Source organism: Conger conger, chromosome 5, assembly GCF_963514075.1.
Source record: "Conger conger chromosome 5, fConCon1.1, whole genome shotgun sequence".
Taxonomy (NCBI): domain Eukaryota; kingdom Metazoa; phylum Chordata; class Actinopteri; order Anguilliformes; family Congridae; genus Conger; species Conger conger.
In genome coordinates this window covers 55245331-55259663 of record NC_083764.1, presented here as the reverse complement: position 1 = coordinate 55259663, position 14333 = coordinate 55245331, and the positions used below count along the sequence as shown (strand labels likewise).

The following is a 14333-nucleotide window of genomic DNA, read 5'->3' as shown; positions in this document are numbered from 1 at the left end:
TTTCGTCTTAGATGAAAAAGGGGTTGAGTGGTTGGGTATTGTTTGGCTTTTTCGGGGTCAGTCAAGCCTCTAGGTCCTGTTGTGTTGTTGCCTGTCTTATCACTAGCTCTATTGGCGGTATTTTATGTTAAATATGAATGGCACAGTAAGATAATATGACCTTCTATTACTTTCTATTACTTTGGCTAAAAGCATCAACCTAATACCTAAACTGTAAGCTGTTACTGCCTATCGACTAGCCTAGCTCCCAAAACAGCCCTCTAATAATAGCAAACATTTCTGTGCAGCAGCCAACATGCGGAGTAACTCACCGACAACTTTACAGAGAGGCAGCCTGTCAGTCTGTCAGTTACTTGCCAAGTTTCCCTGACCCAAAAAGTTTCCAGACGCGTACCGGGCCCCCGGTTTGCCCCGCGGTCAGCCGCGCGGGACGGATGTGCCGTACCTGTGAGATACTCGGGGTCGGGCACGGGGTCGGAGAGCTCCTCCTGGCACTGCACCTCGGCTGGCACCGACGCCACCACCATGCCGTCCGGGAGCTGCTGCTCGATGCCCCGGGCGAAGTTCTTCTGCCTGTAACGGAGAGGGGAAGGGACAGACCCCGTCAAGATTCACCGTTCACCCCTCCCTATGCGCCGTTCCTCCTTTCTTTCTTTCACTGTCGTTTTTCAGTGTCTTGTATCCCTCCCTTCCCGCAGTGCCCGGCCACTTTAGGCTCTTGACAAACCCATTTGTTATTCTTTTATGCCTCTCCTGGTAACGACGGGGAGTGAGCGCCCGCCACAAACTCATTTCTGCCGATACTGATCAAATCTGCTCAGATGTGTCCAGTCACAGAGGCCGATGCGCTAGGAATCAATGGCCGCTTGCTGAAAATGGAGAGTTTCTTTTGAATCAACCATCGGCACATAAGTATTTTACGATGCCTTCATTCAGGCCTGTTAGCACACGAGTACTTTACGATACGTTCGCTCAGTCCTGTTAGCACAGAAGTGCTTTGCAATGCCTTCGCTCAGGCCCGTTAGCACACAAGCACTTTACGATGTGTTCGTTCAAGCCTGTTAGCACACAGATACTTTATGATGCGTTCGTTCAGGCCTGTTAGCACGCAAGTCCTTTCTGAGTGTTCGTTCAGGCCTATTAGCACGCAAGTACTTTGCGAGTGTTTGCTTAAGCCTGTTAGCACACAAATACTTTACGATGTATTCGTTCTGGCCCGTTGGCACGCAAGTCCTTTACGAGTATTCGTTCGAACCTGTTAGCACGCAAATATTTTTGATGCATTCGTTCAGGCCTGTTAGCACGCAAATATTTACAATGCATTCATTCAGGCCTGTTAGCACACATACTTTACGATGTGTTCATTCAAGCCTGTTAGCACACAAGAACTTTGCGATTGTTCGTTCAGGAACACCGGTAGCAACACCTTTAGCTTCAGTTCCTCTCAGCTCGTCTCCTTTACTTATTTAGACCCTCTAACCTTTCGGCAGAGTTGGTTTAGACAGGGTGAGCTTTAAAACGGACCCTTAAAGCTCCTAGTTGGGCCCTGGGGTGGGACTGGACACAGGCCAAAGCATGGTGAAACCTGCCGATATGGTTTTTAAATCACGGCCAAATACATAAAATATAACACGAGACTGTGTCTTGCGGATAACAGATTTAAGATTAATGTCTTTCTGCCTACTTTCTATTCAGCGCCGTTTCTGTAGACCTGCACGTTTGAGGCTGATTATTGTTCCATTTGTGTTACCTCTGGACTTTCAATGACCGTTGACTGAAGCGTAGTGTATTGTTTGAAAAAGACATGAATGCTTTTACTGTAAAGGGGAATAAAAACACAGTATTTTCGCTACCGACCGGCTCTTTTGCATCATTGAACAACGGTCCACGGACAAAGAAACTTTGGCTCAAATGTTAACGCACTCCAACCAGCCTACTTCCACGCTGGCGGGGACTCCCAGAGGGAAGCCAAAGAGGTTTCTCACCTTGACTGTAAAACAAAAGATGAAATTAAAAGTCAGCAGAGGCACTCTCCGTGAAACACAGGGGCTAATTTTAACATCAATCTGTCACCTGACATCTGATTAGTTATACTTTCTAACCCCGTCTGAAGAAATATCGCCCCAATTTCTTCTGGGAAGATGTGACACGAGAACCTTGCTAAAGAGGCTGCGTCAACCACAATTCATAGCCGCTGGCAGGAAGGCGAGACGCTTACTCTGGACAAATACCATTTTAATGAGGAAGGAAATATGTGATCATTAAGCGAGGCCGTGCTATTTTCTGCTCATTTTTACAAGCTGTTGGGGAAGAAAACGTGTTAAGAGAGACTTAAGCACGGAGAGCGCAACCCCACAGATCTGCCTGCACTAGCTCCGCGTTAAGCACCGTGTCGAAGGCAGGGAAGGACACGTCGCCATTTCGGAAGCTCCGAAGACGGCGACTCTGAGGGGATGTTTCATTTTTTGGAGTATTAAAATGTAAAGTACTTCTCTGCCTAAGTTCCTGCGGATGCGCGGATGTGGACACCGCTGTGTGAGAAGTCCAGCAGCTTTTCTTTGTGAGAGGAAGATGACACGTCGGGTTTGACAGTGTTTAAAGCACATACAGTACACCTAATGGTAAAATCCGCAATGCTGCAGGTGTGAACATTTTATGCAGCGCAGCCTCTAGTTTATTCAAAAGAGAAACTGGTTGAACTATAACACCTTTTTTTTCTGGAAGGCACATATTCAGTTTACCTTATTAAAGGGTACTAAAATGAAGAATGTTGAGTTTTCAGACCCAGTGCAAACAATCAAAGCAAACAGATTTCATAATCTGGATAATACAATAAGTCCACGTCCATGTGAAAAGGTATTGGAAGTATTGACTGAAGATTGTTGTCACTTGGTAAATATGTAATTTGCACATACAGTGCCTAATGTACATATCTGTTAATAAATCATTAAAAAGGCTGGAAGGTTTGTATGAATTAATGTTTTTATGAATAATAAAGAAAATGCTTCAACCCATTATTCCTGCAACCTACTGTTAGTACATGGCTGAGCAACAGAAGAGTGTTGTAATACTAGCATAGATGGATAATGGTAAATAATAGACAGAAACAACAAACTAAAAAGTACAGTACAGGTGAATTTTGGTCCATAGACTTATTATTTTCTTCTTTTATTTTCTTGATGTTTGCAATAGTCTACAAATCAGCTGAAATATGGACTGTGGGACTGAATAATGCATCATTTAATTGTCTGAATCACAAATAATGGATAAAAATAGTGTAAGTCGCTCTTTATATAAGTCAGCTGTCATCTTTAGATGAGCAAGGGCCCTGTAATAAATACATATGGTATTGTAATATTGGTTTTTTAATTCCTTTTCGGACCGAGTGATGTAAATATCTTTATTACATTTCAAACATCTTCCAGAGCCTTCACGTACAAAAGGAGATTAATTGGGACCGTTCTGTTTTGACAGCGTGTTATAACAGAAAACTGATATGAAATAAAATGTGACACGTTAAGAAACGCTGAAAAGCTGGAGAAATCGCGGGCTGGAATGTTGCTCTAGGCACAGTATGTAGGTTGCAGACATCCAGACGGGTGAAAGCACAGTCTGACAGTGACTAATCTGTGCCATTCTGAGCAATACTGTTTGTGCTGTTTGAGGACAAACAGAGACTGTTAACCAGTCCAGTCGGAAGCGAACAGAATTACTCGTCTTAAATGTTCGCTATCGCGGCGTGGCTAATGGTCAAAAAGCAATGAGGTTCATCACCCCTAAAGCGGCCTCGATCCTACGGATAAACATTTGCAGGGAGAGCGCATTCATAACGGCTAAGGGGAGTATTATTTCCGCGACAAAATGCGGCGCTCGCCCGTGCTAATGGCGCTAATTTTGAGCTTGCGCTAACTTTCTCACATTTGCACGGCGTTTCCAGAAGAGTAATTACGAAAATGAAGCCTTGCAGTGTGTCTGACGTACCCCGCTAAGCTGTTTTTCATGGGGGTCAGTAGACCAGAGCACTTAGGCTTCCATTAGCGTTCTTTATGCCCGTCATGGTCAGCAGTACAGCAGCTATCTCTATTCCCTTCCATACGAGGGTATGGGTCTATTTCAGAAAAGATGTCCTTTCTGTCCAATGAGGCAAATTAGCTTTTAACATTCCAGCTGAAATGATTCATTGCAGGCCAGTAATTACATTTTTTTTTTCAGACCTATGCCTTCATAAAATGTATATTTATGTATGTGCATATATAATAATGTCCAAGCTCAGTATAAGCTGCTAAAAATGGAATACATGTACATAATATTATTAATTGGACTGTAATTTCAATATGTGAACTATATGATCTGAGCTATGAATACCAATAATCTGAGGGGGGTGGGGGGTGGGTGGATATTGTTTTTGCTGATATAGAAAAATCATTTATATGGAGCAATTCCTTTTTAAATGAAAGAATACGAATATGCATAAAGTCTTTTCGGTGATGAAGCACTTTTCTACAGGCTACAGAGGAAATATTGTGTAGAATATAAAACGAAATAAATTGAACTGAATTGCAGGTCATCCTTAACTTCTACTATGGAATTAAGTAAGAGTTACTGTACTATTACTGTTTCAGGACTGTAATAAGACCATTCTTTTTACTGTAACTTGTTCGGCAGCCAAACGGAAAAATACCTGGAAGCAAAACAAAACTCCGAAAAGAGTCATCCTTCAAAAGTACTTTCCTTCTCACGAAAAGTTAAGGGTTGACCTCCTGCAGTGTGAGACTGGGTGTCTTCAGTAGTGTAGGGGCAGCAGAACGAGAGAGAGCCAGGATTGTAGAACGAGAGAAAGAGCCAGCGCTGGGCTCTGAATGTCAGGTTACGCAGTTGATGGAAAGGGCAGGACTGGGTTTATTAAATGCAACCCAAGTAAAAGAGCTGGCCACGTTTGAAGCTTGTAGAAATGGCAACAACACTTCCTTTTGCTTGAAAGTAATAACGCTGGTATTGTGAGTTCATGGGCCAGCTAGATTGGATGGGACTCAGACTTTAGAGAGGAGGCTTTGGATAGCTGCTAAGAGTCAGGGACCTGAGGCGGGGCATCCATTTTGTTTTTGTAGTTTGTAGTTCAGTAGTTTCTGTTTTTGCAGTTTCTGATCACGAATGGGTTTTCAAGCAGGCAGATATGCCATTTCCAAAAATGGAAAATGGAAAAGGAAGGGCCCAGCCCCATTAAACTAACTATGCTCCTTGGACTTTAAATTAGATTTAAATCTTTTTAGCTAATCAAATATACATCACAACGCACTGAAACCGTATCCTCAAGAAACCAGCAAAAATATTTGAAAATGTTCATTTTAAGTACAACAACTTAAATTAATTAAATTAATGTGTTTTAATAGTTACATTTATGTACATTTCCATTATTATGAACACTAAAGAGAACAAAATAGCTCATGTTCAAATATTAATACCGAGGAGAGCCGGCTCATTTATGCAGATAAACAGTCTTGTGTACTTCCCTGACTGCACTGGAGTGGCAAAGTTTTAATTAATTTGATCTGTGTCGCTGCTTATCCACCTCATTAGTATTAATCAAATATGAACTTGGCTTACATATACAGCTCATATTCATGTTGTGACATACTCTAATGACATTGTCCGGCCTGATAGAGATGCTGCAAAAACAAAACAATTATTTTTTAATACATGTGCATATGGGACTGTGTATAAAATAATGATTCAGTTTTATGATACAATATGCCATCCTGCCCTTTACCCTGTCCTGGGTTAGCAGACTCCTCCAGCCTCATCCCTCTCTCCTGGTTCAAGCCCTCACCATGATGCAACCTGGAGGCCATTCCGAATTGTAAATCATTGAGCATCTGTTTGCGTGCACTGCCTATTTTACCAGCTATTTCATGTTATTATTATATTATATGTAGCCTGCCCATCCCAATTTATTGCTTGCTGTGTTTGGTCCCTCTGTACATCTCTCATTAACTACCCTGCTGTACGACCAACTCGAAATGACCAGCTGCCAGCTGTTTCAAAACATCGCTTGAGCTGCTCAGACCATGTTGAGTATGGAGCTGGTCTAATTGGTCAATCTGCTACCAGCAGTTTCAAAACTGAGCTTGAGCTGTTTTTTTCAGCAGGGTATGAGACCGGACCAGCCAATGGAGATTGGGCTCCGCCTCTACAGCCTGGCGAATTCAAACAAATTCACCATTTCAGTCTTTGTCTTCTCATTGGGGATTATTTTCAACCTCAATTACTTGCTTTGGTCAGCCAGCTGGTCAGCCAGCTAGCAGCGGGTTCAAAACCTAGCGTGAGCTCTTTTTTTCAGCAGGGTAGTGTTTCCACTGTAAACCTTCCTTGTGACAATGTCTATAAAAAGTGCTATACAAACAAAATGAAAAGCAATAAAATTGAATTTAACAGTGTCTGGTGTCTTATAGTACACGTACACAGATTACAGAATATTTGTCTCTAACCTTGCCACTTCTTTATATAAGTAAGGTGACAACGAGGCTGTCCCAAGTTTATTATCTTTGCACATGCAGCGATTACATAAGAGGAAAGTCTGCACAAATCACCTTTCGAGGAAAACCGAGAAAGCTGCCTGCAACCAAAAATAAATAAATTACTAATAAAAATTAAAAGCGGATTCTAAGGACGGACTCCTGGGGGGTGTCGGGGGAGGACCACCAGCTGCCTGCTGAAAACAATAGAACCCTCGCCAAAACTCGACCACATGCGGCGCTAGATAGTCTCACGCTGAAATATTAATTGCTGTGCACTCGTACTGTTTGCAAACATCCACAGAGAGGACTCATCTGCAATGAAATGAGCAGGGGGGCGCAAAAATAGAATTTTATACTGTTTTCAAAAACCAGTGGCTTTATTTATTAAGCCAAAATCCACTATATAGTCACAGGGTAGACAATAAATGAATTAGCAAGGTAAAAACCCACTGCTGCGACAGTCATAAAACAATGGAGAAAATTCACATCTTAAAGAGAGGAATTTGGATTAGATCTCTACTCAAAGAGCCCCAATATACACAGTGAGAATTATGGAGTAATTACAGTACTGCCAGCCCACAAGAAGACACACTCCCAGACAGAGGCAATGAGTGAATTTTTAAAAATGATGAAGACTTTGTGTGCGCTGTTCCTGCCCGGGAGATTTAAGTCCAGCTCAGACCAAAGTGACAAGTAGCAACTGCCGACTCTTTGCATTGAATTAAAACTTGCCATCTGCGAAGTTAGAATGCCTGAGATGGGTAGTTCACACAGCTATAACTCTTCTCTGGAACATTAACCACCTTGCAAAACCTTTGTCTGAGCTGGGCGTAAGGCAGAAACAGGACTTTCACCTGTAGTACAAGTGGGTCCACTCTTGTGTCTTCATTAAAATTTCTCCAAATCTTAAAAAGCCACAGGAAACCGAAGCCACCCAAAATATGCAAATGGAACAATTATAAGGAGATGACAAGAACACGCTGATTTGAGCAAGAAGCGAGGAACACACCGTGTGATTCTTCCATCCGGTCTAATGAAATATGGCGTCTGGATATCTGTTAGCAAGGATGAAGCGATCCAATTTCATTTCCATTTATGATTCAGATTTAATTGGAAATGTAAAAAATGGGAATGTGCACACAGGGGCAAACGCTGTTTCATCTTTTCATCCACACCAGCCTCCAACTCCTGGCTTCATGAAAGCATGTCAAAAATATTAGATTTTTTCCACCTTTTTTTAATTTCTCATATTAAATCATTAATATTTAAATCCTAATTTCTAAAACACTCAGAAAAACTTTATACAGAAAGGCAAAATACACTGGCTAAACTTGGGATTGCGAGCAGGATAAAATAAATGCTTAGTTCTGATTTTAGCCTAGCAACAGGAGAGGGAGGTTTCATGAGTGGAACTAGGATAAACTGTCAATTATCGATGGCTTGAACAAATCAGAAGGCCTTGGTCTCCACAGCAACACACTGTGATTGGTTGAACCCAGTGACTGCATACTGAAGCACCGCCTTTTTTCAGTTGCAAGGACCCCCATCATACCATCATTAGCATACCCCTTTACACAGGAGTGCTTTACGGAGCTGCTATTTTTATACTCGCAGCAAGATACTAAAGAATTTCAGGTGATATACATTTCCCGAGGGCAAAGTCGCAGTGCCTTATATGGGATTGGAACTGCCAACCTATTCATTTTGATGCACTGCTGCTAACTTTCAAAAAAGTTAGTTCAAAAAACTGCTTGATAGCTCAAACAACTTACACACACTGTGCATCCAATACAAGAGACTGTCATTGTGCTGAAGCATTAAATATATGAAACTTCATCAGATCTAGTAAGGCATGTATCTGTCATGGATCGCTATTGCCTACATCTAATGGAATAAATATGATCTATGACTTCTCAGTAATACGACGGCACCTCATGCAGTAATATGAATGCACATCATGTTGGTTCACTATACCTAAGACATAAAAATGTCAAATAACATAGCAGCTAGCTAGTGACCTGTCCATGCCAGTCTTTATCAGACTGCCTCATTCATGTGAAATGTACAGTACGACACTATATGTGTATATACATGTATTCCACTTGATAAAAAGGGACAGCTGCATCTGAATGCATACATTTCTCAGAATATGCAGTCCCCCCCATAGCCAATGCATTGTTAGCACAATGTTCTCCTAACTAAGCCACAGGACTAATATCTGGTGTATCACACTCGATGCAACTCTCTCTGAAGTTTAGCGCGAGTCTTCAAAGCAGCCGGCCTGTCACGGTCTCGGCACCGAGAGGCAGATCTTGTGCTCTCGCAATCGCGGAAACACGCCGGGGGCACGCAGTTATGGATCTGTTGAGAATGCCTGATCAGTCATTCCGCAGAGAAGCTCTTCTGCTCTTCTGTTGATGTAGCGAGGCGAACCGCGATCATATCTTTCAATAAATCACGACAGGAGCAAAGCCTTCTGCGCTCTCCTTCATTCTCACTCTCCCTCTCTTTCTTTCTCTCTTTCTCACCTTGAGCTCTGCGATGGTTTTCTGTGCCTTGTGTTTTTTCTTGCTGTAGTGTCATATTAAAGGTGTGTTTAAACTCAGCTCTCTCTCTCTCTCTCTCTCTCTCTCTCTCTCTCTCTCTCTCGCTCTCTCTCTCTATATCTCAATTCAATTCGCTTTGTTTGATATGACAACACTACATTTTGTACTGCGAAACCGTACAATGTTTACTGGACATAAGAATGTACAGTTAATATTGAACAATACTTAAAAGTATGAAAAAGACAAATTAACATGTAATCATACATGAAAATAAAAATTTGGGGATTTGGAACAAATAATGTAAAAAGAAGTACATCAAACAAATCTATATAAATCATGATTATAATGATTCTGATGATAATCACACATATAATCATATAATAATAGAAAAAGAGAGATATGGGTTATGCAATGGCTTATGTCACTCACTGTCCGTCATTCGTCACTTTCTCCTCTCCCTCTCTCTTTCTCCTCTCCCTCTCTCTCTCTCTCTCCCTCCCTCTCTCTCCCTCTCTCTCCAACCCTCCCTATCTCACCCTCTCTCTCTCTCCCTCCCTCTCTCCCACTCCCTCTCTTGCTCTCTCTCCCTCCCTCTCTCTCTCTCCCCCTCTCTCTCTCCCTCTCTCTCTCTCTCTCTCTCTCTGAACAGGCCTTGCGGTGGGTTAATAACAGCCCTCCTTCCCATCCTGCACCAGTCACAGCTCCAGCAGTGATCATCGCCTCTGGAAACGACCGCAGAACGAGCGCGCTCCCATAGTCGTTCTGTCAAGGCCTTATTTACGACGGCCCTTTTTCGCATTTCAATCACCGGCGCTCGCAATGGCAACAACATACACGCCGCCTGCATTCACAATGCCAAGTGGCTCTGAACATATCCATCATTCAGACGCACAAGGTCACCGGCATCGCTCCATTGTCTATAACGGACATGGTAGTATCATTTTCCACCGGGCTCCGTGCAAGGCGCACTCCGCGGGATAAAAAGCAAGATGCAGAGGCGTCTCAATCAGACCCGTGGGTGGAATAACTCACGAGAGCAACAACCAGGCAGCCGGCAGAACCGCTAACGGCAGCTAGCTCCGAAAGCAGAGCGGGACCGCTCTCTTCCTGTCCCGTTACCCACTGAATGCAACCTGGACTGATGCTACGCAGTTAGCGGCATGCCTGTGGAAGCCAGGTACTGCTCAAAGCAGGCCGTCCCACGGAGGAATACCCAGGAAAGACACCACACAGAGGTCTGACCTCCATGCTACTGGCCCTTATCAGCTACTCCTGCTCATACACACTTTACTTAAAATGTACATAATACTCACAATAAATCTAGAAAAGTGGATGGAACTCTGGAATAGCGACATCTCGCAAAACTATTGCCGTGCATTAAACAAGATGACTGCAGAGCTTCTAATACTACCTTTAAGTACCTCAAAATAGATATTGATAATTCCATTGACCAACCCACTGAAATAATAATAATAAAATAACATTGTAAGAGAACATCTCCTGGTTAAACCAGGCAGTTATAATATTCATTATGTGACGTGTGATAAAACAGATGCAAATCCATTGTAGCCAGGTCATGGGATTTAAGAAGGAGATAATAGGTTTATAATAGGTTTATGCTAAATGATATGAAGAAAGAAGAATGAGTGAATAAATACAAGAACATTAAGTAAAGTAAATACATCTTTCTCAGACACAGAGAATCAAGCGCTTTAAGAAAAAAAGAACAGTCTGAGTGTCAGCGGTAACGACGGCCATTGTACATACATTCTATTTACATAATGCTTTCATATAAAATCATACAACGGGCCATTAAACCGCATGTCCCAGAATTCATTGCTCTTGGAAACACCACAGAGCGCAAAATTAATGGCTGGCAGTCCACTCAGCATGGCTAATGTGGAAGGCTCATACGTGTGTTAATGCAGTCAAACTCCCCCTCAAACAGCAATTTAATTTCACATAACCATTACACTGCCAGCGGTTCAAGACAGATACAGCAAAGTACTAAACTAATAATTAAACGAATGGGAGGACGGAGCACACAAGTTTGATGAGTCGCTCTAGGCTTTGTATTATTGCGCTATATTTACCTGTTGGAAGACGAACTGAGGAAGGAATAACATGAATAATGTACCTTGAGAGAGAGAAGACTTCAAAGTGGCGCTGAGATTAATTGATTTTGTCGTAGAGATATGAGGCCTTTATGAAACATGACAATGCCTAACCAGCTGGACAAAAATCGCAAATTAGCAATTTGGGATTGTTCACTTGCAGGCACTGCAAAAAAAACAAAAAAAAATGTACAATTCCCTTTAGCTGTACCACTTGGGTTGGAGTAGCAGCATATAGCCGTAGCATTGTTATTGTGATAATATTTTATTGTGAAGTATTTTATATTTTGCCATGTGATATTTAAAAGAATAGAGCAAGGTTATTCTAACAGAACAGAAATTCACATAACAGCAATCAGATCATTCTTTGTTTACATTGACTGATTATTTATAAGTTAGAAATAGTTTAAGCTAATAGTTTAAGAAAAAAGACAGGGTGGGGAGGGGTATGTACGTGCATGAATGTGTGTGTGTGTGTGTGTATGTGAGATTGTGTGTGTGTGTGTGTGTGTGTATGTGCGTGCATGCGTGTGTTTGTTTATGTGTGTGTGTGTGTGTTACAAGGCTATAGCCCTGGAAAGATAAAGCATGAAGTGGATAAGAGCTTGAAAGCATATCACCGAATGATCAGCTCTGGTAACAGGACAAACTCAAATCATAATGACTTCATGGTGTTGTTCTGATGGCTGATATAGTATCTGTGAATAAGATCGTGCACCAGTCAGCTGAATAAAAATGATGACGATGGAGAAAACGCAAATGCATTCCTCACCTGACTGCAAGTTATTTGGGATTTTTACAGCCTTTTTCTTTTGTATATCGGAGAACCAGTTCATCTCTCTCAAACGGAAATAAAAGCCCTGTTTCCATCCACGTGTTGAACCTACAGTAGTTACCAGAACTGCAGTTTTCTAAAACAATGAAACAGGAATGTGAAAGGTTCCCTGTGAAATGTCATTCATATTGCGTGTCATCACGACCTATTCCTCACCAATTCTGTTTTTAAACTGACCCGCATCTTCTCGCACAATCATATCAAGGACAGTACGGGATTACCATTGACATTCAGGGGGGAAAGAGAAGATATTGAAGAGAAATCATGCAGAAAACCAGGAATAAACCACATTATTAAAACACATGACATTTTCAATGTGCGAGCTGCGAATTATAACGTTAAGTAAGTGACATTTTTGTTAAAATAATTAGTCTGAATAAAATAAATATGTTGTTTATAGGGCACTAAATACAGTACATGTCTGAAGTTTTATACAAAATCTGAGACCCAAGCAATTCAATTGTATTGTCTTTTGGGGACATGAGTCTCTGGTCTTTGTCTCAAGAATCACATATCGTACTACGCTGAGACCTGTAACAAGGCATTCAGTAAAATTAAATAAAACATATTTTTGAAAATATTTTCTGTGCTTTTGTCATCCAACACACTTGCATTGTGTGAAAAATGTGTTGTTGTTTTTTTCTTCAGGGCCTGCATATTTTTAATCAAAAGTGTGATGTTTGATTTACTTTCATGCATCTATCAGCACTCAAGGACTGAATACGACTGCATGCTGTTCCTGTTCCCTGATATGGATTACCATGAATTAAAGTAAAACAATAAAATCTGTGAAAATCCATATACAAACAAAAATAGATAAACAGATACATTTAGTTGATACTATATAATAATAAACATAACCTTATTCTTTCAACATTTCCTATTCAACTTGCTCATTTATTCATCTCTGTTGCCAAAACCCTCATGACTGTTCTGAAATATTTAAATTCTCAATTTTGAAATGTTGAATTCCCCCGTAGATCAGCTTCAAACATGGTTCCTCCTGGCTCAGCCTGCCCAATGATTTCAGATATCACAGCACTTTGATGATGTCAGTTAATCTGCAAATCGACTTGGGACATCAACTGCAGCTATGAAGCGCTTTCCAGAGATTAAAGATGAGGTGAGAGTGCATCCGTATCAGCGGTGGGGCCTGGCTGACTCTGTTGCTCATATCTCAATTGAAATTTTAGTTAGGTTCATTTTCATGGAAAAAGGTGGATGAAAACAGCAAGAAACTGCTCAGCAGAATGGATGAAGGCTTCACAGAGGTTAATGCACACAGGATGTCAGCACGCACAGTGAAGGTCCTGCACTTATTATCTGTAAAGGCTCCTGCACTGTGATGTGGCAAGAGGGACTCTGAGGTGAACACAGAAGTTATTTTACTGTATATGCAAAAGCTGACGCGCTACATTGCGTAAGGTCGGGAACGCAGGTAACTGTGCTGCTCATTTGTGTGTGTGTGTGTGCAGTGTGTGTGTATGTGTGTGTGTGCATGCGCATGTGTGCTGTACATGTGGATGTGTTATGAGGGTATACCACTAGAAAGATCATTCACAAAAAGGTTAAAAGCTTAATAGCATTTGACTGAATGATGTGCTCTCAGAAATGGACTAATTCAGATCACAATGGAATATACAGTGAGCTCCAGAATTATTGGCACCCCTGACTGGCAATGCACAGAAAATACTTTAAAAAAAACAAAAAACAATATCATTATTATAGTCAAAATGCCAACATGTGGGGAATACTGCACTTTAGTAATGTTTCAATGGAACCAAGATCAAATGAGCTTTTGGTCTCATTTGGTCTCATTTTGTTATTTACATTTTGATTGACCCAAGGTGCGGTGGTCAGACGAAACCAAGCTCAACATTTCGGTATTTTTCGGGTGCCAATAATTCTGGAGCCCACAGTATATGCTATAGGTAACATGGAAGGTCAAGAATCCAGGGAACTACACTGTCAATTTCAGTTCAGCATTAGTTAAACATATTTGGCATATCTGGCAAGATGAAGCACAACAGACAAATTTTGTTGTGTTGTTGGCAGTTAGCTCACCCTAAACAAGAGACATTTTGTTCTAGCTTAAGGGGTCTCAGGAATTGTATTTATATCCTTATTTTTTTTTACTTGTAATTATTTCATGATTTTGTGTTATTTCCGTAGTCATGGTGCAGTCCGGGGAGAGGAGTGAACACCTTTTAATAACGGGAGTGCTGGCCTCCAGGTCTTCATATAATCTTTCTTACTCAAGTTCAATTTTTACATTTTAATTAAGTGTGCAGATAAAGGTATACCTCTGGGTTTGGAGGGAAAG

At 41.4% G+C, this 14333-nt stretch overlaps 1 protein-coding gene across 1 annotated transcript in view; it reads right to left on the bottom strand.

Moving 5' to 3' along the window:
- The window catches only part of astn1 (astrotactin 1), a 354373-nt gene that overhangs the window by 131529 nt on the left and 208511 nt on the right, over nt 1-14333 (bottom strand). Inside the window, exon 14 of the mRNA XM_061243332.1 lies at nt 446-573. Coding sequence (XP_061099316.1) covers nt 446-573 — 128 coding nt within the window. The remainder of the gene's footprint in view (nt 1-445; nt 574-14333) is intronic.